Raw genomic sequence first — 25,835 nt, 5'->3', positions numbered from 1 at the left:
GCCACCTCGTTCCTCTGGGACAGCCGGGACCGTGTGGCAGCAGTAGGAGTCCGAGCAGCTGGAAAAACCCCCACTAAAAATTAACATTAATTTATTAGAATACTTATGATAAAAACCAAGAATCTCTCTTTACATGTGGGTTTTTTTTTTTTTTTTTTCTTTTTTATACAAGAGAATTTCCATTGCTTTTTTTTTTTTTTTTTTTTCCTCCTGGAAACAGAGCAGGGCAGCAGGCAGGCGCAGGCAGCGACGTGGGTGCTCGCCCCGGTGACGGAGCCCCGCGGACGCCGGACCTGGGGGTCCCAGCGGGATGAGGAGCGGGTGGGATGTGGGACAGGCGCCCACCAAGGCAGCGGGGCAGAGCGTGGCAAGGCACGGCACAGGGAGGGGACAGCGGCCGGGGTCCCCGGGGAGGGGTGCTGAGCACCCCGTGGTACCCATGGCAGCAGCTGGTTGGCATATTGGGGACAAGGTGACAGACACAGGACACCCCTGAGCCCAGGGAGGGCTGCGAGTCACCGGTGATCCCTCCCAAGCCTTGGGGAAAGACGGGTCCTTAGGACCCCCGGCACCCCCAGTCGTCCCCTTGCTGCCAACCTTCCGGATCCAACGTGTCCCCACGCTGGGGGAGCCGCCACTTGGCTCTCCCCCAGCTCCTCTCTGTTGCAGGGGGACAAATAATCCCCCCTGGCACACCCCGGGCCCCGTCTTTGGTTAAGGAGCAGCCGTTGCCGCGCTGGCACAGGGCGAGGGGCCGAGGCTGGCGGAGGGGACGGGTGACAGCAGTTCCAGGAGGGGTGGAGAGGCTGCTCAAAGCCAGGGGGGCCCCAGCTCCCCCCTGCATGGCTCTAGAATATTTATTTGAAAAGACCTGGCATGAAATGTGAGGCCAGGAGGGAGGACCCCAGGCACAGCCGGTCCCACGGGGAAGTTGCCAAGGCAAGGGAGCAGCGGCAGGAGCCCGAGGTGCCTGGGAGGGTGCAGGGGGAGCGTGTGTGTGCCAGCCCCGGTGACAGCTCCTGCTGTCCCGTCTCTCCGCTCCGGAGCACGGCCAGGGGGCAATAAAGCACAAGTGCGGAGAGGGGAAGCTGTGCCATGGGCGAGCGACTGTGGACACCCCTGGTCAGAGCCGGCCGCAGGTCCTGAGTGGGTGGGCACCTCTGGGAGAGCCCCGCGGGGGCTTTGAGGCACCTGCAGATCCCAATCCCGGGCGGAAAACTGTCCGTCACCCCCAGGCCACGCTGCCCAAGGAGCCCGGGGCATCCCAGGGCTCCTTCCCTGCTCATTGGGGCCAGCCCAGGGCTCGCTGGGCAGAGCTGTCCTGGCAATCCCAGTCCATCCAGGACAGTCTCCCCTTCCTGAACCCGGTGTGTAGTGACAAGAAACCAAAAAAGAGAGCAAAGAATGAACGGATGAAGAAAGAGAGAAAACGATTGGGAGCTTTGTGCCAGCAGCTACTGCCCCTTAGGGATGAAGGGCTCCCCCTCCTCGGGCTCCGGCCGCGGGCCGGGGTCGCTCAGGCACCGCAGCATCCGCTGGTTGCTGGGGCTGTCGCTGGTCCCCGGGGTGAAAACGTCGTCAGTCCCCGGGGAGGAAGGCTCCTTTGCCCGCATCACCAGCCCCTCCTCATCCTCCTCGGGCGAGGGTGGGAGGCCACTGCAGCCCTTGGGCTCCTCGCTCATCAGGTCCACGGACTCGGGGGACTGTGGCGAGGCCGGGTCGATGGTGATGATGGGCAGGTTCTCCGAGTCCTCCTTGGGCTCGTAGGCCAGCGGGTCTGGGAGGCACAGAGGGGTCAGGCAGGGAAGGGGGGGTCTCAGGGACCCCCGGTGGTGCCCCCCAGATGTTTTTGGGGCTGGGGAGCCTGGGCTGTCTCGCTGACTTCCAATTCAGCCGCGTAACTCCTTTTCCCGGTTCCCACATCCCAGCTGGAGCTGCCGACAGCCCGGCTCCATCGGGAAGGGCGAAGCCGCCCTCTGCTGATGAACCGCCGGCTCCGCAGCCGCGTCACACCCCGACACCCGACACCCCGGCCCCGGGGCAGGAGGGGACGCACCGGACAGGAGGAAACGGGGGTGTCAAAGCGAATGTGTGATGGACAAACTGGGAATCCAGTGGCAACAGGTCTTGGGGCTCAACGCTCCCGATCCCCTGGCCTGAGGAGGGCTGGGAGGGGCACGGACAGAGACGTGGCTGCGTGGATGGAGCGAGCTGAGCTCCGGAGACACCACCCAACCTGACTTCCCAGTGGGAATTGTGCTGGGAAGCGAGCTGGGCGCTTCTGCTCGGAACAGCAACCCTCTGGAGCTTGGCTGGATGGGTGTGGGACGGGGATGGTCAGGGCTGGAGAGCCACGGGGAGCTGAGGAGGCGCTGGACAGCACAAGCTGCTCCAGGCGCTGGCAGTGCAGCTCCTTCCCACCTACCTGAGCCGATGCGAGCCCGGGACATGGTGGGCGAGTCCACCCTGTGCGCCGGCACCGTCAGGTAGTTGTTCATCTGCAACGGGAGCAAGGCACGGTCAGCGGCGCGGCCAGGGCAGCTGGGGAAGGCAGGCAGGGAACCGGCCACACGGGCGAGCAGGGAGCAGCAGTGGGACACGGGCACAGATCCTCCCAGCCACGCTCCAGGGACTCCCTTGGAGCCTGGGGCCATCAGAGGACCCTCAAAGCTTGGGGTCACCCACTGTTGTCCAAACCTCAGCCCCTTCCCTGTGCCTTCCCAGCGCCCCTGGCCCCTGTCCTGTCCAGCCCCGGCAGCATCCCTGCCCTGGTGTTCCCCCAGCACCTTCTGTTCCAGCTGCCGGGCCTTCTGCCTCCGCAGCAGCATCTGGTTCCAGGCTTCCTCGTAGGGGTCGGCCACCAGCGTGTGCCGGTTGTAGGATCGCAGCTGGGAAGAGATCCCAAGAAAAGGAAACGGGTTAAAATCCCACAGGGAAAGGGAAAGAAAGGTCACAGCCCCATTCTTCCTGGAGATGGATGGAACAGCCACCACTGGGCAGAGCAGGCCCAGGCAGGCCCGTGGCTCATCCCTTGAGTGCCACCACGGGATGTCTCATCCTGACCCACCCTGGCCCAACAAGGTTTAAAGGGCTGGGCTCAGCCACTGACCAAATCACCCCCACCCCAGACTATCCCTGCACCATCCCAGGAGGAAAAGGCTCCTGGGGAAGAGGAGTCAGGCCAGGAGAAGGGCAGGGACAGCAGGGGTGAAGGCCCCAGCTGAGGACGTCTGGAGGGCAGTGTCCCTGCCACTCCCAGCGAGGCAAAGGGGACATGCACAGTGCCAGGGGACACCTCACCCTCTGCCTGGTTTTCTGCAGGTTGTTGCGGAGGATTTTCCGGATCTCCTCCTCCTTGTCCTTGGACAGGGCCGGAAGGACGCGCTCCAAAGGGAGGGTCTGGGGGTTGATGTTCCTGCACGGACAGACAGGAGTCAGAGCCACGCCACGATGGCCACGCAGTACCCAAGGGCTGCTTGCCCTGTGGCCACCAGCAGGGAGCACTCAGGGCGCTGTGGGAGGCTGCCCGGGGCAGGGAACTCACTGGATGGACACGGTGGAGACAGCGGAGGGGATCTTGCCGATGCCCCCGCTCTCCACCAGCTCGATCGCCTGCTTCATCTCCATCTTGTGGTAGAAGGCGATGAGCTGGGGCTCCTTGGAGCGCTCCCCCGCGATCAGGCACTTCTTCACGTACTTCTTGTTGAAGCGGTTCAGCCTTCCCGGGAGTGTGGGAGAGGAGGAGCAGCCACAGGTCAGCCCTGCCCTGCCCCAGTCCCCCCTGCCCAGGACTGCCCTGCTGGGGTCAGTGCTGGGTCCAGCTCAACCAGCACGGCTCAGGCCAGGCTTCCCTGAGTCCCTCCCAAGCCAGGGTGTCTCCACAACACCCAGCACCTGCTGTACCCACTAGGGATGGTCCTGAGCTCCTGCAGGGCCTGGCCACTGGCAGCTCCCACCCTGCCACAGATCTGCCATGGGTGTCGTGGCCAAGGGGTGCAGCCCTGCAGCCCCACTGGCTCCCAACCCAGGGCTGTAATTCCCCACAGCGAGTCTGCGTGTGGATATTAAAACCCAGGGAAAAACCTGGCACAGAGCTGTGAAACCTTCAGGGTGGTGACTGAAACTCTTCCCTAGCCACCAAACCTCCCCACTCACTTGTCCTTCCAGTGGTGATGCCCGTAGTGACCACAGATATCCTCGATCCCTGTCAGGAGGTGATCCAAGAACTGGAAGAGATGGTCCAAGGTGTGAGCAGCTCGTAGGGCTCTTGCCCACCCTCTCCCTCCCCTGACACCCACACTGACACATGGGGAGGGCACTCAGGGTGTGTAAAATCAGGGCTGTGGGTCCAGGATGGGCTTCGGGAGGGCAGGATGGACCCACACAGCCGGGCTTGGCTCTACAGGCACTGCAGGGTCTGGGTCGGAGCGGGCACTGGACGACACAGACAGGGGAGAGCCCTCGCTCTGCCCCCCTTACCTTGGGCACTGATTTAGGGGCAGGTCCCAGTGACAGTGGAGTGGCAGAAGCAGAGAGAGCAGAGGGCTAAGGCGGCGCGCGGGGCGGCCGGAGCAGCGCGTTACCTGCGTGTGGATCTCCTCGTTGATGGAGCGCTTCGTCTCCTGCTTCTTCTTCACGGCCAGCAGATCCACCAAGGGCCGGATGGTCATGCCCTGGGGAGGGGAAGGGGGGGTTACATCTCTGCCCAAGGCACAGTGGTGGGAGCGGGCCGGGCTCAGCAAAGCCAACCGCTGTCGGTGTCACTGCGCAGCGTTTTGGGGATGTGGGACAGTGACAGGGTCAGGGATGGGGGACAGGCTCCCCACTCTCCACACGGCCATGAAGAGCCCCCTTTCCCTCTGAAAGCGCAGCCTGAGTGCCACCAACCTGCACGAAAACAGTGAAGAAGATGACTGTGATGATGGCCGTGAGGAACATGTCCCTCATGCTGAAGTGCTCGTAGTCCAGGAGGTACCCCAGGGAGAAGGCGATGGCTCCCCGGAGGCCCCCGTAGGCGATGATGAACTGGTCCTTGGGCGTCAGCTTCACGATTCGGAACTTGTTGATGAACCAGGTGAGGACAAGGACACCTGGGGGAGCAGCACAGTCCTGTGTGAATGGTCAAGGATCCCCTCCCGTCCCAAAGAGCCCAGCCTGCAGCCCCTCGGGGCCGTGGGTGCAAGTGAGAGCTGCCTGCTCATCCCAACATCCCTGAGCAGCTTCCACCCCATGCCTGGCACAACCACGGCCTCAGCCCCATCTCCCCACCACAGCAAACACAGTTTGGACGATGCCCATGGTGGAGCAGTGACACCTGGTCATCTCCAGCCTCCCCACCATGACCCAGGTGGCCACTCAAGGCCAGGTTGGGCAGGGCTTGGAGCAACCTGGCATGGTGGAATGAAGTGGGCTTTAAGGTCCCTTCCAGCCCAAACCATGGATTCTTTTCCCACCCCGAGGACTTTGCCACCACACTGACACCTCACCCAACACTCTGGCAATGAGGCAGAAGAACAGCGTGCTGATGACGAAGGTCCAGTTCCAGTAGTGGTGCCCAGCCACGGTGGAGACACCCAGGAAGATGAAGATGAGGGTCTCGCTCACGCTGCTCCACATCTTAAGGAAATACTTGATGGTGGTGTGGGACTTGTGGGAGATGTTGGCTTCCACGTAGGGCCGCATGACCACGCCGGCAGCGATGAGCCTGGGGGTGAGGTCGGGGCCCTCAGCAGCCATGGGGACATGGGGACAGCCCCAAGCCCTGGTCCTGCAGCAGCATTTTGTGTTCTGACACCAAACTCCAGGGCAGGACAGGCCTTGTGAACCACAAGCAAATATTCAAGGCCTCCAGAGAAGGCAACACAAGCTTTGTACACTCACTCACAGAAGTGAGTACTGGAGCACAAACCCATGTCATCCTGAGCGCTCAGCAGGCCCTGCCTGCTCCTGTGCGCCTGGAAGAACGGGAACAGGCTGCCAGCACCCCGGGATCTGTGGGACATCTCCCAAGAGTCATTTCTCTCATGTTCCTCCTTGCACATCCCAGCTCCAACACACCACCGGGGCTCACCGGGCACACACACTGACCACGCTGGGCCAGCCACAAGACCGTGGTTACACCCCATAAATCCTCCCAAGGGTCCTGGGGACAGGAGGGCACCTCCTCCCCCATTCCCAACTCACGCCATGATGCCGGAGAGGTGGAAGAGCTCAGCAGAGAGATAGGCCATGTAGCTGTAGAGGAACACGAAGAGGGGCTCGATGACGCGGATGTGGGAGGTGAAGCGGGACGTGAAGGCAGCGATCACCCCGTAAACGACGCCCACCAAGACCCCGCCCAGGGACACCACGAAGAAGCTGAGGAAGCCGAGGATGATGTCGAGGATGGTCACCTGCTCGAAGTTGGCAAACTCCTCAAAGAGGTGGTAGAGGACCTGGCAGGGAGAAAGGAGAGCAGGGTTCAAACTGTCCCTCAGGTAAGAGACGGCGTCCCCTCGGAGGAGACCCGCCCAGGGACCTCCCTTGGGAGTGTGGCACTCCTGAGCTGAGCTGTGTCGGTGCCTGGAGCCCGAGCTGCGTCCTGTGCTTGACCAAGGCTCACACCAAAACCAGCTGCTGGTGCTTCGCCGTGCCAGATACAGACCCAGAAGGACCAGCTCCCTGTCCTCTGTGCCCACAGGGACACGGTGCCACCAAAGATGTGTCTGGGACAGCTCTGCTCTCCAGCTGTCCCAGGAGGCCTTTGGTCACCAGCCAGAGGTGTTCCTGTTTTCCTAACGAGCAGATCAGGACAGATCCAGGCTGGGGGAGCCCTGACAGATGCATGGAGAGAAAAGCCACCATCTGCCCTGCACAGCGCAGAGAAGAGCCCAAACCCATGAGGCAGCTTCTGTGGCTGAGGGAAACCTGAGGGAAAGACTCTGGGCTGTGTTACCTTCTCCCACCCCCAGACACTGCAGAGATGTTAAAGCACGTGTCAGGATGGGAAACAGGATTTAGGGCATCCTGCAGGAACAGCAGCACTCGCAGGCACGGAGAGGGAGAGGTGCCAGCTCCTGCCTACCAGGGCCAGGCCCTGGGTGGGACAGGGGCAGGGGCAGACAAAAGTATTCCCCAGGGATGAGAGACCCTGCAGGCACCCCTCTGCTGTAAAATGGAGGAGAAGTGCCTGGGAAAAGCCCCGTGGTGGGTCAGAGTGTTCTTTGTCACCAGGAACTTTGTCAGCAGGGGCTGAGCAGCCAGCTCCGAAATGGACAGCTGGGATATGGGAAAAGAGCCAGGAAAAAGCAGTGGGTTAGAAGTCAGTCTAGAGGTCAGCTCTGCAGAGAGGAGAAGGCCGTGCTGATGGCCAAGCCAGCACCTGGACGGTGATGTCCTTTGGAAAGGGAGCAGGCCTGGCCACACCTCCCAAAGGTCCCTGCAAAGCTGCTGCTTGGGTGAGCCAGGTGGGATGCCAGCCTGGCTTCAGCCCCTCCAGTTCTCCCCTTTGCCATGGTGATGTCCTGTCCTACCCTCCCACCTCCCGGGAGCTGGAGGACAGCAAGGGTGAACGGAGCAGCAGCGACACGGCAGCGCTGCCTGACCCAGCATCAGCCCCTCGTGCTTCCCCTGGCAGCACAGGCACAGGCACAGGCACAGCAGAATTCCAGCCAGGAGAGCAGATCCCCAGAGCCCACAGCACCGAGAGGCTGACCGGGCACGTGCCCTCAGCCTTCCCAACCCACCAAGCGAAACACTTCACCGTAACCCCCTCTGCGGCGTCTCGGCCCTGCTCCAAAGGTGTTTGGCCTTCCTGAGCTCAGCTTGGAATGTCCCTGACAGCCGCCACTCCTCCGCCACCACCCTGAGACGCTCGTGCGCCAAACCAAACCCCATTCCCTGCGCCGAGCCACTCACCACGGTGACGGCGTCGTTGAGCAGGGACTCCCCGAAGACCAGGATGTGCAGCAGCTCGTTGATGTGGATCTCCTCGAAGACGGCCAGCACGGCCACTGGATCCACGGCCGAGATGATGCTGCCGAAGAGCAGGTTGGCCAGGAGGCCGATGTGGTTGAGGCCGGGGCCGCCAAGCTGGCACACGGCGTACATCAGCCCCCCCAGGAAAAAGGCGTTCCAGAGCGTGCCCACCACGGCGAAGATGAGGATGGTGCCCAGGTTCTCGGTGAAAGGGCGCAAGGGCAGGAAGTAGCCGGCGTCCAGGATGATGGGGGGGAGCAGGAAGAGGAAGAAGATGTCCGATTTGAGGATGGGGGGCTTTTCACCCACCCCTTTGATGAGCCCCCCAACCAGAAGGCCCACCACGATGAGCAGGCAGCTCTCGGGAACGATGCTGGACACTGAGGGGATCACGTGGAAACCTGGAGAGGAGAGAGGAACACACGCGTTGGCTGCAGGAATGGAGGACGCTGTCTGCAGGGGGGACACCTCTGCCAGAGTCAGGGACCAGCTCCCAGCCCTCCCTGCACTCCTCATGATCTGTCACTCCTTGTGTGCCTCAGTTCCCCCTCCTGCCCTGCTCTGTCAAGTGGAAACTGCAGCTTAACCAGACCCTGGTACTGCTGGTCCCAGCAGCAGGTGACAGCCGCCCTTGGGACACCCCAGGGTCTCTCTGTGGCCCCCAGCCCTGTGACAGCCCTGCAGCACAGGCAGCTCTCTCCACATGAGCTGTCAGTGGCTCCAGCTCTCCCCACTGCAGCACTGACCCCGAGCACACGCAGGCAGGGGCATTTCCCTCCTATCCTGTCAGACAGCAGCCTGCCCACCCAGTGCCACTATTCCCAGCGTGCCAGGCACAGCGCCCATCCCTGGGCATCCCTGACACGGGGCACAGGGAGGGGAGCTGCTGCTTGGTGCATTTCAGGATGCAACTCTCCTTCCCGGAGGTTTTACATGGCTGGTTGCAGCAGGGACAGGATGCATCCTTGGGCTGCCAGGTAACAGGGAACACATTTCCCCCTTTTTCAATTACAGCAGCACTCCAAATGCAGGTCTCTGAGGCAGCCGTGACCTGCTGGGATGACATTCCCACCAAACACCCCCAGCCGGGCATCTGCCAGCGCACCAACACCCACAGAAGGTTTTTGGGTTCCCTGGATCTTCTCCCGGCTTTCTTAATTATTATTTTGAAGTGAGGCATATTTGTTCCCTGGCAAGGGAAGCAGTTTAAAATAAGGAACCCTGCCTTGGCATGCCGTGTTCCTCCGTTCCTTCCGGCCGTGCCATCTGCAGCAATTCCACAACAGATTAAATCCCCTCCAGAAGGAGCCAGATCCCCCCCGAGCCCGCAGGGGCCACATCTGTGCCACGGCCGGCTCATCGCTCCTCCACCTGCGCAGAGCACGCACCCAGCTCCCAAGGGAAAAGGCCACACTTCCACAGCCCCTCCCCAAGGAGCCCCCAGCCCCATGCAGGACCCTGGGGGCAGGATGAGCCCCCAAATTCCACCTGAGCTGCGGGCACAGGCTCCAGCATGGGCGAGCCCAGAGGATTCGTCACACCCGAAGCTCCAGGAACCATTCCAGCTGCTCCCAAGTGCCGGGGTGATGCTGGAAGGAGCCTGGTTCTGCCTCGGCTTTGCCACAGCAGCACCAATCCCGAGCAAACAGCTCGATGGCTCGGGCTGCAGGAGGGAGGAGAGGCCGGGAGGAGATGGGAACATCCAAACTCTCCCAACGCGTCCCCAGCACCCAGGCACCGGCTTCCAGGGACTCCCCAGCCTGGATGCGGATCCTGATTTACCCCCCCAATTGGGATTTTTCTTCTTTCTTGGATCCCCTGGAGCCCACACAAGCTCTGAGCACCCCACAGCAGCCCTGGCACGGAGCTCCCTCTGGGAGGGGAGGTGATAATCCCTTTTCCATGCACAGCTCATGCAAACACCGGGAACCACCGACCCTTCCAGCACACCGGGCAATTTCTGGCTGGAATAAGGCCACACAAGCAGCGAGAAGCCAACAGCAGATCAGTTTTTGCTTGCTAAGTATGTTCAATCATGAATAAAACACAAACACTGACAATTAAGCATCTCTCACTTCTTCCCCACAGGCCCCAGGATTCCATTAAACTGGAACATTCGTGTGCTGATGGGAATTCAGTGGTTTACAGCCTTTTTGCAGGGCCCTAAAAATACACTTACACAGGCTGCATTTTAATTATGCCTTTGATTTCACTGAATCTCAGCCATTTTTTGCTCCCTGCTTGCTCTACGCAGTATTTTTAGAGCATTCCAGAGCTCACTGGTACCAATCCGTTGGTGGGATCCTGCTCTGAGTGCCGAGGCAGCATCCCACTTTGGGATGGGGGTGACTGATGGGAAGGCCCTCACTGTGGGGATGAGGCCAGGCAAGGGTGAACTGCTTTGCTCCCAATCCTGTGCTGGAACTTCCCTCCTGGAAGATGAGGAAGGCTGTGGCAGGATACTAGGAGATGAGGATGCCCAGCCACTGGCACATCCAGGGGCAGCAGGAAGGGGAATAAGCCTTGATAATGGCTTTAAAGATGAGGATGATAATAATAATAATCATAAAATAATAATAATAAAGTAATAATAATAATAATAATGTGAACTCCGATCCCTAAATCGCCAGCACAGGGCACAGACGTTCAGCCAGGCTTCCTCCTTTGGAAAACAAACTCCATGGGAGCAGCTCCCTCTCAGCAGCATCAAACAATCATTAACCAGGGCTAGGAGCTCTCCCAGCCCCCCGGGATCCTGTTCTGGAAGGAGGTGGTAGATGAAGGGTCAGCCTGGGCCAGGGGGTGCTGAAGCCCCCCGGGTGATGCTCTCTGCAGCCCTGGGGGCCCGTGGTGCCGGTCTGGGCTCTGGAGCTGTGGGAAGCCCTGGGAAGCCAGCACAGGGCCTGGCAAGGAGGCGGCGAGGGGGAGCAGGCATGCTCAGAAGGGCTGCCCTTCTGAAGGACACTGCAGAGAGCAGGGCTGGAGCAGACACACGAGTCTGACAGCACCGGGGCCCCTCCAAAGGCCGCTTTAACCCTTTAGGACAGGCTGGCAGGGCCCTAGGGAGGGGCAGCAGCAATCCTGGCGTGAGGGATGCAGGCAGGTGTGGATTCCTTCCCACATTCCCGTGTGACACAGGCACCACCCAGAGCCCCCACGCGTTGGCACTTTGCTGGCTGAACCCCAAAATCACGGATGTGTCACCAGCCCTGGGGACAAGTGATCCACAGAGCCGTGACTCAGCACCAGCCCCATCTTTCTGGCGTGGAAGGAGCAGCAGGGAGGGAAGGGAAGGGAAGGAGGGCTGGGCAGGGCTCCAGGGCCTGCAGAGCCCCTGGGATCTGGCTTTCCCACGCTGTGTGTTTGGGCAGGTGGAAGGTCGAGGATGGGGGTAAGACCCCAGCAGGGTTAAAGCCCTGTGAGGATGGCGATGCAGCGACAGAACATTTTGCAACTGGCTCCCGGGGGAAATCCAGTCCGGTCCTCCAGAGCTTGGCTGCGGCTTCTTTCCATTTATCATTTGCCCTCAGCAAAAACCCACACTGGATTCCTCTCTTCCCTGGCCTGGCCAGAAGTTGCCCAAGGATCAGCCAGGCTCTGCTGGTCGCTGGTGGCCTCCAGCAGGGCCATCGGGGGCTGTCGGGATGTCTCAGCCCTGCTGTGCTTCTCCCTTGGAAAATGGAGCCGGATCCAGCGGCTCCCTGCAAAGACAGGAACGAGGAGAATGGAGAGAGCTGCACCAGATGTAACGGGGGAGCCTCGAGGGAAGGGGATGAAAATTGAACTTGCACAAAAGGAATTAAATAGCTGGTGATTTACACCTATAAATAGCGCGAGGCCACGGCTCTGGCTGGTGTCACTCTGCCAGGAGAGGGGGGGTAAAACGACTGTACTTAAATTACATTCATTGCCTCTCACAAGCTCCAACGTCACCATGTGCCCTGAAATTCCAGCCCCACAGAGCTCCAACCTGGCTTATTCCCACAGCCATCCCACTGAGAGGGCGCATGTGGGGCCATGACGCGGTTTGGGCTTTGCCAAAAAGGTTTTTCTATTTCACCAGGGAGCAAGCAGGGCTTTAATGCAGGTCCAGGTCATCCCAGTGCACCCCTGCAGCTCTTTTTGGGTTGGTTTCAGATCAGGTTGATTTGGGGAACCTTTTATGCACCCAGTGGCTTCAAAGCCCAGAACGGAAAAGCGTTGATTTTCCACCCCAAAATGCCATTTCCTGGTGAGAAGTTGACTTCTTGTTTTTTTGTGTTAAGGCACAGGTACAGAAAGTGCTTCTAAGCAAAACAATTTCCTCCAGAACAAACCAAATGTTTCATTCAAGCCTCATTATTTTGTTGTCGCTAATTACGAAGCAAAGCCAAGAACCAGGAAAGTAATTAATTTATGCTGCTTTTTGTGAGTCACTGAGTGAAGGCAGATCCCACACAAAGGCCACAGAGCCACCATCCAAACCTCACCGTGGGCACAGCGTGCAAAGCCAGCACAGGGAGAAGGGGAAAGCAAAACATCCAGCCCTGATTTCGGGGTCACCCCAGCCTCGGGTGGGCAGGGGCTACAGCCAGGCTGGACTGGGTTAAAAACTATCAGCATCCAGCACTGCTCCACAGCTTCCAGGCATTTTCAGGAGTCAGGATCAACTTCATCCACCTGGGATGGGATGAAGCCCTGGGGCTGGTCCCCTCAGGGTCTGACTGCCCAAGGTGCCCAGCACAGCCTGGCTGTGACCCCGAGATTGCACACAATGTCCCCAAAAGCCATGCTGTCACAGTCGGTAGCCATTAGGACCCCTCTCCAGATGAGGAAGGGACTGTTTTATTTTCCCTTGGTGTGATATCATCAACGGTTTGCCTACAGACTTTGCTCACCCAGCTCGGCCCCACCCCGCAGCTGCCCAACTGCCACTGGTTTTACCCCTCTTTCCCACCTAACGCAAACAACCCAGGGCAAAGGGAAGGAGTTCCTGTGATAGGAGCCCGAGGGCTGCCTGGTACAGCCCCAGCTCTCCCAGCCCCGTGGATCCGGCCCCAACGCCTGAGGCGAGGCAGGTGTGTGTGGGAAGGTGACCCCGCTGGACCCTGCCTGCTTTGCAGAGGATAAGAACAGCGTTGATAGCATCAGGCCAGCCCTTTCAAAACCTGAAAGCCACAGGAGAAAAAGCAGACACTGCCAGGTACCAGCCCTGCTGCAGCTCAGCCAAGCAGCCACAACCCATAACTTGAGCTGGCTCCACACAGGAAGGCTCGTGAGGAATGGCTTGGTCCAGCCCTCAAGGTACAGCCACATCAGCCAAAGCAGGGGGCCTGGCTGGTGCAGCACCAGGGAAGAGCCCTTCCTCCCTGAGAGATGCTCCCCCGCATCACTGTGTGAGGAGGGGCTGGCGGGCAGGTGCAGCAGGGCTGGGATGTCTGACAGCTTCACTGCCCTCCTGCAGCAGCAGTTCCCAGGAAATTCCCACTGCCAGGCCCTGAATCAATCCTCTGATGGAAGGGGAGACAAGTGCAGACACCTCATGTGAAGCAGCTGGAGGGAGCGGCAGTGCACTTCCCTTTCCCAAATCTCACAATTCCCTGGGGAGCTCTGGGAGCAAAGCCCGCACCCCAGGGCAGGATAAACACAGAACAAGCTGCAGCCAGAGCCTTTCTCCTCGGGAGGACGCTGAGAGCTTCCCATGCTCCATGCTCAGAGGGGGTGGATGCCAGGGCACCAGCAGGAGCAGTGCTGGTGTGGCTCTCGGCAAGGTCAAGGTGGCAAGGACAGTTCAGAGACGGCCTGGGGGACGACTGGGCTGCTCCGTGCGTGGAGCCTGCTGGAGAGCAGCGATTCAGAGCCATTTCATGCATTGCAGCTGCTAATGGTGATAATGGCATGGGGTCTGGTGTGCTGTCAAAGCAGCTGTTGGGGCAGGGCACGGGGGTTCAGCTCCTTCCCACCCAGCACCAGCCACTGGCACGGCACAGCTGGGAACGGAGAAGCAGCTGAGCCCTGGCACAGGCAGCAACAGCAGGGCAAGGGCAAAGCTGCTTCTGGCAACTGAGTGCAAGGGCAAAGCTGCTTCTGGAACCTCAGTGCCTGCAGCAACATCATGCAGGAATGTGCCTCTAACCCCAGCCAGCCACAGCGGGCACTGCCACGCTCCAGAGGGATGCAGGGAGTGCCGAACTGCAAACCCTGGTGATGCAGCCCCCTCCCAGGCACGGGCACCAGCAGAGAAATTCCCAAGGATGATGATGACAGCACTACCAGGAAACCCCCAGGTCGCCCTGCCCATGCAGAGCTGAAGATGCAGAAAGGTCCCCAAAAAGCTGAGAGCAGCCTGGGGAATGCGACCAAAGGCGTCAGTGCATCCTGCAGCAGCCGGAGCCGGGAGCTGCATGCAGATGAGCCCAGCTCCCCACCCGCCCTGACACCCTCCAGGAGCAACACACTCCCCTGGGAAAGGCAAATCCCTCCCCCAAGGCACTCCTGGAAGGTGCAGGGGAGGCTGTGCGTGAGTGCTGCAGGTGTGCTGGGACCCCGTGGCAGCGCTGCAGTGCTGCAGAGCGGGAGAGGACGCAGTGATCCCGGCTCTGAATCATCCGCAGGCACCCTGGATTTCAGCCTGCCAGGATGGGCGGCCCCCCCCGCCAGAACTGAGCTGTTTACACAGGGAATTAGCCATAACACGGAGGTCTCTTCCCTCGGCCCCATCCCGGCTCAGCACCCACTCTTCCCTCCAGCACAGGGATGGGCGGCTGCTCCTGGCTTTGCTTCTCCCCCATCGGAAGGGGCTGCATCCCTCTCTTTCCAAACACCAGATCTGAGAAGCCTGGTGAGCCTTTGCGTGATCCAACACCCGGCATTCCCCGCAAAGCAGAGCCTGCTGAGCCTGCAGCCTGAGAGCTGCCAGCCATTCCTCACTGCCCTGACCCTCAGAAGGACTGGGAAGATGTGGAGCAGCAGCCTCCCGGGAGGAGAAGGTGCCCACACACAACCACAACATGCCCTGAGAACAATTCATGGACAGAGGCCTCTCGCAGAAACACTTTGACACATTTTTCTTTGAGAGCAGCAAGAGCACGTACCCTGGTTTTATCTTGAAGCACTCACAAGAAATTAACAGATCAATTGGGAGTCTTTTACAGAGCTGGTATTAATTTCCTCCCAGCTGTAAAAAGGAAATGAGAGACAAAAGACATTAAATGGACTTGCCCAAGTCCCCAAGTGAATGGTGTGAGAGCTGGTGTGAGAACCCAGCAGCTCCCAATTTCCAGTCCGTGTTTAGATAACGCTTCTCCTTCACACCAGAAGGGAAGCCAAGGACACTCTGCAAGAAAAGCACACATTAAAGGAAGACCTAATTGCCTCTACAGACCGAGAGACCCAGGGACTTGGACTGTCACCCCATGGCTGCAGCATTCCAAGTAGGGAGGAAAACACAGAACCAATGGGCAGCGATGGCTTAGGAGGCTTCAAGGCTGGGTGCCACCACATCTTGAAAAATCCTCTTCCAGGCCCAGCTGTGCACAGCTGTGCACACAGCAGCTCTCCTCCACCTCTCTCCAGGTCCAGAGCTGCCCCGTGCCAAGATGCCAAAGCCGCCCTTCCCCGCTGAGCTTTGGGAAACCAGTGAAGGGTTTGGTGCTCGGAGTCAGCGGTGACTGCGGGTGCTGGGGTAACCCCGGGCCCTGCTGACTGCATTCCTCTAACGGGCATGTTCCAGAGCCGCTCCCAAACCGCAGCCCGCAATCACCAAACCTGTTCGGAGCCTCTGGGCAGGCTCCACACAGTTTTTCTAGGGCGGGACCGTGAATCTTTACCAGCCCATGGCATTCACCCAGCAGGAGCCGGGCACGGAGGCACGCGGGGACAAACTGCCACCCGGATTTCTGCTGTTGCTGTTTCAACTTTTCCCCACCAGCTCTGGATGGGTGCAGCTCACAGCCAGGCCTGCAAGGCTGGGATCTTCCTGGCACAGCTCATTCACCCTGGAAAGCAGAGTTTTCTACAGGGTAACAGCATCCTCATCCAGGTTTATATCCTTCGAAACAGCGACAGCAGCTGGACTCGCGCATTTTGAGGAGGTTTAAGGTCTAGAAAAACTTCTTTAGCTCCAGGGAAAGGGACGAGGAGCTAAACATAACTCATTCTCACCAGCCATAACTCACTCTTCCCAGATTCCCTCAGCTGCTACAAGGCGCTGGATGCCATGAATAGCTGGGTTAGGAGGGGTCAGCGTCAGGGGATTTCTGGAATAGAATCCTCCCAGTTAACATCTGCGTGGTGCAAAGGGAACCTTCACACTGCTGGGTGCAGATGGATGCTCTGGAGCAGAAGGGACTCAAGGTGATGCAAACAGACAGTGCTTGGACACCTAAAATAAGGCTCCAGTTGCTCTCCCAGCTCCTTACCCTCAACCACAGGACATGGCATTCAATTCCCAGTTCCTGCTGACCCTCGAAGCCTTGGGGAGAGTTAAACCTGGGCCAGCCTGAGGTGACCACAGACAAATTCCCCAGGCAGGACGATGCCAATCGCCCTTCCCAGGAAGGGCAGATTTCCTACCAGGAACACGGGCAGGAAAGACAAACAAAAGCTTTTCAGGAAATAACCTGTTGGTCTCCACTTGGACAGCAGGGAGGAGGTAATTGCAATTAGCACTGATTACTACCGGGCTTTGCAAGCCCAGACAAAGTGACACCACTCTCAACACACGCCAGCAGCGCGTCCGGAGCCAGCACAAGCACCCGGCCACTGTCACCTCCTCCCCAGCACACAGAGACACTGTTCCCAGCTGGGATGCTTCTCACACCCAGCCGAGCTCCTGGGAGCAGCTGCTCTCCCCACACGCAGCAGCTGAGACAGGAGAGGAGCTGTTCCTTGCAAACTCACCTCCAGGGACCAAGGCTGCTGTGGGAAAAGCGTTCCCAAGGGAAACTGAGGCACTAACAGAGGGCTGGAAACACCAGCTCTTCTCTTGACAGGCCTGAATGCACTCAAATCTGTGCCCCTGGCGTGTCTGCTGTTAAATCTCCAGCAGTGGGGTGGGAAGCTGCCTTCTCTCCAAATCCGTCATTAGGATTTAGCGTGTCGTGACTCCAAAATGCAGAATAATTCCAGGCACTGGAAACAAACTGCTGCCACGGGGTGTCTGCTCTGCAAATGTGTGCCTTGCACAAGAGAGGGGGATTTTTCCCCCAGCAGCACCCTCTCTTAAGTGGGATTTAAGTGCTGTCCCTGGAGGTTGATTGTATTGCAAGTTTCTGGAGACAAAGACCACAGATGCTGAGATGTTTGTGAGTCACGCGTGTTCTCCTCTGACTAGAAAAGTACTTTGCATTCTTCAGCTTTCCACTCAAAACACCACCCTGACTTCAAATGAGCCTCAGTTGTGCCCTTCTTATGCAGGCGAGTTCTGGGAAGGAACCCCGAGACATGGGGTGATGTAACACCAGATTTTTGTGCCACCAGAGGTGACACACCACCAGATTCATTCTCACTGCTCCACTCCAAGCAAGGATCAGCCTTGGATCTCACCTGTTCCAACAAACAGGCAGCAACGAGTGCGTGCACGCCCGTCTGCTGAGCTTTCAATTTGGTTTCTTCCTTCCCAAGCAGAAACACGCGAGTTCTGCTGCCCCAGGAAAGAGCCAAAGAACAGAACAAGATTTAGCACACAGCTGGAAGACATTGTAAAATCAGAGCTGTCAGAGATCCAACACCATGGAGAACAGATGGTGGGACCTCAGTGGAGTGAGAGGATCAACCACCAACACTTGGTTCAACTCAAGCCATCCCCTGCTCCTCTGCTGCTCCCTTGTCTGGCCCTAATCTCAAAACACTGAGGTTTTCATCAAACCTACGGTGGCAATGGGTGAGAAAAAGCTGCTGCTGACCCAGGCAGCCCGGTGAAGATGGGGGGATGAGGTGTAACCCAGCTCCAGCTCCATTCAGCAAGGCTGTGCTTTCACAGAGTATTCCGTGTGGACTCAGGGTTTTATTTGAACAAATTAGGCCTCGGGGACCCAAAACAGAAGAAAAAAAAAAAAAAAATAAACCAAATGTTTACAAGGCAGCCGCAGTAATTCATGCCCATTATTGTTCTTCCTCTGTCGGTACCCACAGCTCCAGCAATGGGACCAAGCCCTGCACGACAAACAGGCTCAGAGCCCCCATCACCTCTGCACCTACAGCCAAAACTGGGGCTTGCAGGAGGGAAGAGGGGAAGGATTATGTTAAAGAAGTATTTATTTGCAAGCCTAACGAGCATCTGGTTTGTACAAGTGCTACAGAGATATCTGTGTCTCTTCTGAAGTCCCTCTGCGCCACAGGATTATTGTCACCCCAAGAACGGCCCTCTGCCCTCCACCACCACCTGGTTTTCCCTTCTCCCATGTGCAATTCTCAAACTCCAAAGGAGACTATTTAGCTACATTAATGGCAGACAAAAGACTTGTCCTCCGCCCCACTAATTCCCAAGGGAACTCCAGCATCTCTGGGTATCGTGGACAAGCTGTGGTTGGGTGATTGGGAATTCGGGAGAAAGGATTGAACCAAACACGTTCTGCTGTGACCGCCCCAGGTCACCTGGAAGTCTCAGGGGAGGAACAACTCCATGGCATCTCCCTGAAAGCCAGGCCAGCACCAATCTGGGCTCTGGCTGCCACAGGACTTGCAGCACCCACATCCCAAATTCCACCCGCAGCCTGTGCGGGAAGCCAGCCCATCCCCAGCATCAGGTCTCCAAGCCTTTGTTGATAAACGGGATGAAACAAAAGCTTTGGTTCTTGAGGGCCTTGAGGTCCAGAAGCTGCCACAGGCAACAGGGTCCCTGCAGGGAGCAAAGCCATGGCTGCAATGGAGTGTAATCCTGCCTTAATGGACATTAGGGCTCACCAGGGAAGAATGGCTGTGATTACAGACCTGTCCTGCTTTTCCCACTCCATCACCATTCCGTATTTCACAGCAGGAACCTTTCACTCTTCCAGCCATAATTAAACTAATGGTTTTCTCAGATCCATGGAGGGAACAGTTTGGATGTTTTTTAGCTCAGACGCCAGCAATGGGCAGATCAGAGAGGAAAAAATAAATGCCGCGGCTGTTCTTTCTGAGATGGCAAAGCAGGGGAAAAGGGAGCCAGAGCATGTGTTTGGATCATCCCCCAAAAAGGAAGTGGGAATGCAACAAGTCTGCATTGGAAGAGACTGTTTAAATTCGCTGTCACGACAATTTACACTCCTGTGGCACCAGCTGCAGCAGTACTTGAAAATCCTTTCCCAACAGTCATTCACCAAGGCCCAGCTCCCCTGGAACAGCTCCCTCAGACAAGTGGGGACACCGGGGTGATCTCAGAGCTCTCAGCACCACAGTCTCTGCAGTCAACACATGATAAGCCAGGTTGTAAGACAAACATTCCTGCCAAGAATCAGACAAACATTTCCCTCTAGCTCGGTGAGGGAACTTGTATCAGCCAGCCCCAGGAGGGAGCAGGAACAGCCCCTTCCACCAGCCGATGGCCATCCCAGCAAAGCCAGCCCAGCACGGCCACCCCGGAGCCCAGAGAAGCAGAGAGAGGCAGAAGGGCCACAGAGATAACCCTCATCCCCATCAGACACACGTAATCCCAACGCTGGGCAAAGCACTTCTGGAAACGTTTCCTTGCTGTCCCATTCCCACCCTTGCAGGTGGCACTGGCAGAGGTGTCCCCGTGCCAGTGGCTTTGCTCCAGGGCTTTTCGGCTGTGTCTGGTCTCAACATCCAGTTCTTCCATCCGGTGCCACCACCATAGCAGGTTTCCTACCCTGCTTATCAACCCTCACCCAAAGGAATCCCCAAGTTCCTCAACTCACAAGGCTCTGTAAGACCCCAGGGTGGCCCCTCCAAAAGCCACGATTTCAGGGCAGGGATGTGAGCGGAGAAAAACATTTGAAAGCATCCAAGCGTTTTAGCACCCAAGAATTTTTAACACCCCAATCTCGCTGCCAGCCAGCAGCCACCAGCTTCTACAAGCGCTTCTCTGGCAATTTTGAAGTTTTCTCTTCTCTTCCAGGCACGGGATCCACCCCCCATGCCCTGAGCCTCTGTGAGGCTCCACAACCCCACCTGCACCCATCACATCCTGCCCTTCTTCTCCCAGCTCCTATCACCAGCTCACAGGCTGAGAGCTGCCTTAATCTTGCTCCTCCCCAGGCGCAGCAGTGCCGGGGACCATTGGTGCTCTCCAGAGGAGCGTCACCGAGCACTGGCGCCGTGCTGGCACAGCGGGCTGAGATGTGACACCAAACCTTCCTGAGGCACCAGCGTGTCCCCACACAACCCAGCCCGGCTCAGCTCCGGGCTCTGTCTGCTCGCTGAGCACAGGCTCCAGCCCCGGCTCGTTTTACACCAACCAGCACACGGTGGGGACACGGTGGGGACAGTTCCACGAGTACCAGGCTGGCGCTGGCAGCCGTCACTGGGTCTGGAGGGGCAGGGAACACCCCAGACGCAGCAGAGGTGCCAAAGGGGAAGAAGAGACAGAGCAGTGACTCCGTGCCTGCCACAGGCTCCAGCCCCAGGAGCAGCGTCTGGCGCACGGCGAGCGAAGGAGCTCAGCTGCGAAGCGCTGCCTCGTGGGGACCCTCCGGTGCCGTCACGGGTGTGGACACGCAGGGAATGATGTCCCCACGCCCTGGGTCTGGCTGAGCTGGAGCTCATCTGCCCCACAGCAGCCCTGGGAGTGCAGAGCCTCTATCGTGGCTGGAAGGGGGTTGATAACAGCCTGTGCTTCGGCGGCGCTCGCAGCGTCAAAGCTGCCCCCAACATTCGCCCCTCACCAGGAGCTGGGGGCGGGCAGTGGTCTGGGAGGGGACACTGCTGGGACTGTCCCAAACTGACCAAAGGGATACTCCACATCACATAAAAGCAAAGGGTAAAGAGGAAGAGAGGGTGGGCACTTCTAATTACGACATTTGCTTTCCGGAGCAGCCACTACGCTCCTGAAAGTACTTCCCAGGAAGTGGCTGGACATCATCTGCTGATGGGAAGCAGAGAATAAATCTTTTGTTTCCCTTTGTTTTTGCACATGACCTTTGCTTTTGCTTTATTCAACTGCCTTTATCTTGATCCATGAGGTTTTATTCCATGCTAGCTTCTCCTGCAGAGGAGGGAAGTGATAAAGCAGCTTGGTGGGCACCAGGAGTCACAGAATCATGGAATGGTTTGGGTTGGAAGAGACCTTAAAGCCCATCCAGTTCCACACCCCCCACCTCAGGCAGGGACACCTTTCACTATCCCAAGCTGCTCCAAGCTCCATCCAACCTGACCTTGGACACTTTCAGGGATGGGGCAGCCACAGCTTCTCTGTGCATCCTGTGCCAGGGCCTCACCACCTTCTGAGTAAGTTATTTCTTTCTCGTATCTAATCTAAACCTGCCTTCATAAAACCACTTCCTCTTGTCCCGGCACTACAGGCCCTGGTATGAAGTCTCTCTCCAACTGGGGGACAAGGAAGGAAGAAAAGCACCACCCAACTTTCAAACCTTGGGCTCAAGACATAAATTTTAGGTTACTTTCCAGCCAAGGTGAACCCACCACACCCTGCGATTTCCTTGAGCTGTGGTGGAACGGGCAGGATGCTCCAGGGAGGCTGGGAAGCCATTTGGTGCAGGAAATGCCTCAGTGGAAGTGGCTAATGGATTATGACTCTCTGCTTTCTGCCTTTAGAAGGAAAGGCCAGCATGGGCTTTGGAGACAAGGTAGCCCCAGCTCTTGTCCAAGGCGCTCACCACAAAGCTCTGCCTGCCGGGCCCCAGCACAGCCAGCAAAGGCACTGCAGACCACAATCTGTTCTTTGCATTCCTGACTCACTCCTTCCCTTTCCCTTGAATTAAGGAAGTATTTACAGTCAAACTTAAATTCCCCTATACACGTCTGGGAGCCGTGTGAGCTGAAAGGTCAACCCCCAGAGCGAGGAAACCAGCTTCTCCTGCTGGGAAACCCCCCAGCTTCCCAACCACTCCCTGGGCATGTTGCGAAAGAACCCCCATGATATCCCTGCAAAACCTTGGAGAAGGGCACAGAGAGCTCCTGACTGGGGTTTTCTGTGAAGGTCTGACCTTCTGCAACGATACAACAGGTTGAGATAATGTCTGGTCGTAACTCGCAGCTGCAAAGGTTCCTCCTGGCAAAGTCAGGACACCGCCAGACGTGATCTGCACACGGTTGTAGCTGCCCCTCGCTCCCTCTTCCCCTACACAGCCTTAAAATACCGTGTGAGTATTAAGTAAAGCAGCCAGCATCAGCTTCCCCTTCTTGACCGGGATTAACAAAGCAGGAACAGCCCACGCCTGCAGGACATGCTGGGGAGACCCAACCCTCTGTGCCCTGTCAGATGAGGAATCCTCCAGAAACCAACTTCTCTGAGGCATTTTACAAAAACAGCAGCCAAGAGGGGAAAGGCTCAACTCACACCAGTGATTCCCCAAACAAACTCACAGTGAGAGCTGCTGGAGAAAGGACAAATCCCCTGGATGGGACAACAGGAGGATGCATTTAAATCTGAAGAGCTGCCTAAAGTATCAAGAGCAACAGTGGGAAATTGAGCAACAGGACAAGGTCAGGTTGGAGCAGAGCCCTGTGAGTAATCCTGAGCTCCCTGACATGGTCACCCTGCACCACCCCCGAGGAGGACACCTCGAAGCGACTCACAGGGTTAAAGACTCAGTTTTGTAGCAACCTGTGGCTCAATCATCAGCTCCAGCTCCGCCAAGAGGCCTGTGGAACTGGGGAAGGGCAGTCAGGAGGTGCTGAGCTGCCATGCACAGCCCACACCGCAGGAATTCCTGTTCTTGGAAAAAGAAGATGTTGGTGCTCTCAGAATTTTGCAGGATCACCCTGATGCATCAAATAAATGCACACTGACAGGGTGGGGAGAAAAAAGGAAGCACTGCAAACTCCTGTTCTATTTATCAGCCCCCTTCCCCTCTTCCTGGAAATGGGATGCTGCAAACCCTGTCTGGTTTAGGGAGCCTGGAGCTGTGTGAGCTTCATCCTGCCATTCCAGGTTGTACTGCCAGCAATGCCCAGCTGTGTAAGCGCTATCCCTGGGTGGAAAAAAACCTCTTTTGCTGCTGCTGAACAACGCCCCGTGATCCAGGGCGGGATAGGCAAGGCTGGGATATGGACACGGAGCAGTGAGATGCTTTTTGCTCCCTCACGAGCAGAGAGAGCTGGACCAGCAACTTGGGAACTACCTGCCAAGGCAGCACGAACAAGAAACGCAGAACCCTGGAAAGGAGGCCAAGGAAAAGGGTGTCCCAGGACCACCCTGCTGTCAAGGCCCTGTCAAGAGTTGTAGGTAAGCTAAGGTGTGGATTTTGGCATAATCAGCATCTCTGGAGCTCTGCAGAGCACCTGCTGCCTCCAAAGACCTTCGGCAAACTCGCAGGGCGGCCTCTCCTAAAATACACCCCTTAAAACACGCAGTCTTGCATAATATTTGTAGCATCAAAGACCTGACAGCCGGCAGGCACAACTTTTCCTGCAGCACGAATGAGCCCTGACTCCAGGCAGGGGCGGCAGGAGCAGCTCCCCACAGCACCAGCGACCGTGGGTGTCCCCCAGCACGTCCCTGTGCCCCCAGAGCCGCTTCCCGCTGCCCACTCGGGTGTTTTCCAGCGACCCGGCAGGGCCGCAGGCCATTGGCCCCTCCTTTCTCCACCAGCTTCCGCACAGATACTCCTGATTTCATCACTCTTTGCTCCCCGAGCAGGGCTGAAGGTGCAGTGCAACAGCGGAGCCCTGCGAAAGGAGATCCGCGCTCCCTAGGGAGAGGCACCTTCCAGCTAAACGTGCCCGAGGTGGTTTTGGGCAATGCCGGGAAGGCATAAACACCACGGTTCCCACCTGGTTCCACCCTGTCCTGACTGCTTGTGTCCCAGACAAGCCTCCGGGTCTGAAGTGCTCTCACTCCTCCGCCTGCACGTAAATAAAACACTCAGGAGGGGTTGTGGAAATGGGGTTTCACCTGCCTACGCACGCTCACAGCGGCCTGGGAAGGGGATGGGATATTTTTAGGAGTAGCTGGGCAGGAAGGATCTGAGCTCCTGGGGGTCTCTCAGACCCCTCCAGACCAGGACAAGGCACAATTTACAACAGGAACCAGCTTGAAAAAGCTCCCAAAGATTTCCCTCAGCAAGCTGGAGCACCCCATAAGTGAGTGTTATTAAACCACCGATGGCAACTGAGGAGCAAAATGAAGGTGTGCAGAGCCCCCTTCCCTCCTCACCCGCTCCAAGGCAAACATTTCACCTGTCCCCATGGCTTTGTCACCAGGGGTGGGACCAGGGCCAGCTCAACTCTGCACTGCCGGAAGCTGGGGACAGCACAGGGAGAGCGGTTACATCACATCACAGGTCCGGGGGAATTCGGCTGGTATTGATCCAGCTGCAGAAGTTTGGAAAACACTTTGTCAACAACCCCCGCCCCGGCAGAGGGATGCTTTCCCAGAGCCGGTGACTTTTGCAGCCCTGACGCCGCCGCTCTCTTTAATGCGGGAATCTCCGGACGCTTTGCAGCAGAGGCAAACCCAACCCGGTTTGCTGCGGAGGGGGAGGAAGGGGAGGCCGAAGCACTGGGAGGTTTTTGAGTGACTCCTCCAAGGTTACAAAAAGCATCTGTGGTTTGGAGAGGAAGTGAGCAAACTGGATGCTTCCTCCCTGAGTGTCAAAGGGAGGAAAGCAAACCTGGTCCAAGCAGGGGTCAGGAGCATCTCCAGGCCCGCTCCCAAGCACGGAGATGAGAAGTCTGTGGGAGCGGAGGATGCCGCTGTCCACCAGGCCCAGGACAGAGACCCAAGGTCGTGGGGAGAGCAGTGCCCACCCCAGCCCAGCCAGCCTGCGAGGTTTGAAGATGATGCGCAGGAGATTTTGTCCTGGGATGTTTGGGGCGGTCCCACCCTGGAATGTTCAGAAGGGTCTCTCCCTAGGATGCTCGAAAGGGTCCCACCTTGGGATGTCCACAGGAGTCACTCTTTGGGATGACTGGGGGTGTCTGTCCCATCCAGCTGGGGGGTCCCACTCTGGGATGCTCGGCCGGTCCCTCGCCCAGACACCGGCGAGGGTCACTCCTTGTGATGCCTGGGGGTGTGTATCCCGTTTGCCCGGGGGTCCCTCCTTCTCCAGGCCTCCGGGGCCTCTCCCCAGGCCCCTTCCCACGGACTCCCCCCGCCACGCCTCCCACCTACCCAGCTTCATGAGGCAGGCCAGCAGGATCCAGAGGGAGATCTCGAAGGGGATGCGGACGTGCGTGTAGTCGATGCCGATGACCGGGAAGGCTTTGCGGGGCTTGGCGTGCCCCTCTCCCGAGCCGTTGGCCGGCTGCTCTTTCAGCGGGTGGATCTCCTCGGGGGCGGCGGGGGGCGCGGGGGTGAAGCCGGGCACGTCGCCGCCGGGCAGCGGAGCGGGCTGGCCCTCGGAGGTGAGCATGGGGTTGGCCTGCAGGACCTGCCCGGGCAGCAGCGGCCCCAGCAGCAGCAGCGCCCAGGGCAGGGCGCGCAGGGCCGCGGCGCCCATGGCGGCGGGCGGGGGGCGCGGGCGGGCGGGGGGCGGCGGGGCCGCCGCGGCGGCGAGGGCTGGAGCAGCCCCGCCACTGCCCGAGCGGAGCTGGGGCGGCCGCGGCGACGGGCTCGGCCCACAGAGCGGGCGGGAGGAACCGGCGGGAGGGCCCGGCGGGGGCGGCGCCGGCGGGCGGGAGAGGGAGCGGAGCGGAGCGGGGAGAGGCGGGGACGGCGGCCGGAGGGGAGGGGGACGGCGGAGCGGGGCTGAGGGCGTGTGCGAGGGGAGCTGGGCCAGGGGACGGCGGCAAGGGCGGAGAACGGGAGCAGGGAGCTGGGAAAGGGGAGGGTGCAGGGG

At 58.5% G+C, this 25,835-nt stretch overlaps 1 protein-coding gene across 1 annotated transcript; it reads right to left on the bottom strand.

The window, feature by feature from the left end:
- Positions 1-181: 181 nt before the first annotated feature.
- On the bottom strand, positions 182-25,496 carry SLC9A1 (solute carrier family 9 member A1). Its single transcript, XM_040086298.2, has 12 exons — positions 25,169-25,496; positions 7,897-8,357; positions 6,184-6,434; positions 5,487-5,704; positions 4,888-5,090; positions 4,584-4,673; positions 4,156-4,226; positions 3,545-3,718; positions 3,301-3,415; positions 2,787-2,888; positions 2,426-2,498; positions 182-1,777 (listed from the first exon to the last, which is right to left on the bottom strand). The coding sequence occupies exons 1-12, from the start codon at positions 25,494-25,496 to the stop codon at positions 1,455-1,457; spliced, it is 2,409 nt and encodes an 802-aa protein (XP_039942232.1). The 3' UTR covers positions 182-1,454.
- Between the last annotated feature and the right edge of the window lie 339 nt (positions 25,497-25,835).

Source organism: Hirundo rustica, chromosome 25 (assembly GCF_015227805.2).
Source record: "Hirundo rustica isolate bHirRus1 chromosome 25, bHirRus1.pri.v3, whole genome shotgun sequence".
Lineage (NCBI taxonomy): Eukaryota > Metazoa > Chordata > Aves > Passeriformes > Hirundinidae > Hirundo > Hirundo rustica.
The sequence above is the reverse complement of the archived record's forward strand: the minus strand, read 5'-3'. Positions and strand labels throughout refer to the sequence as shown.

Coding starts and splice junctions, on each gene's coding strand:
- SLC9A1 (XM_040086298.2), bottom strand. CDS start 25,496: ATGGGCGCCGCGGCCCTGCGCGCCCTGCCCTGGGCGCTGCTGCTGCTG. Junction 6,435..7,896: donor TCAACGACGCCGTCACCGTG/GTGAGTGGCTCG, acceptor TCTCCCTGCCAG/GTCCTCTACCACCTCTTTGA. Junction 4,227..4,583: donor ACGAGGAGATCCACACGCAG/GTAACGCGCTGC, acceptor CATCTCTTCCAG/TTCTTGGATCACCTCCTGAC.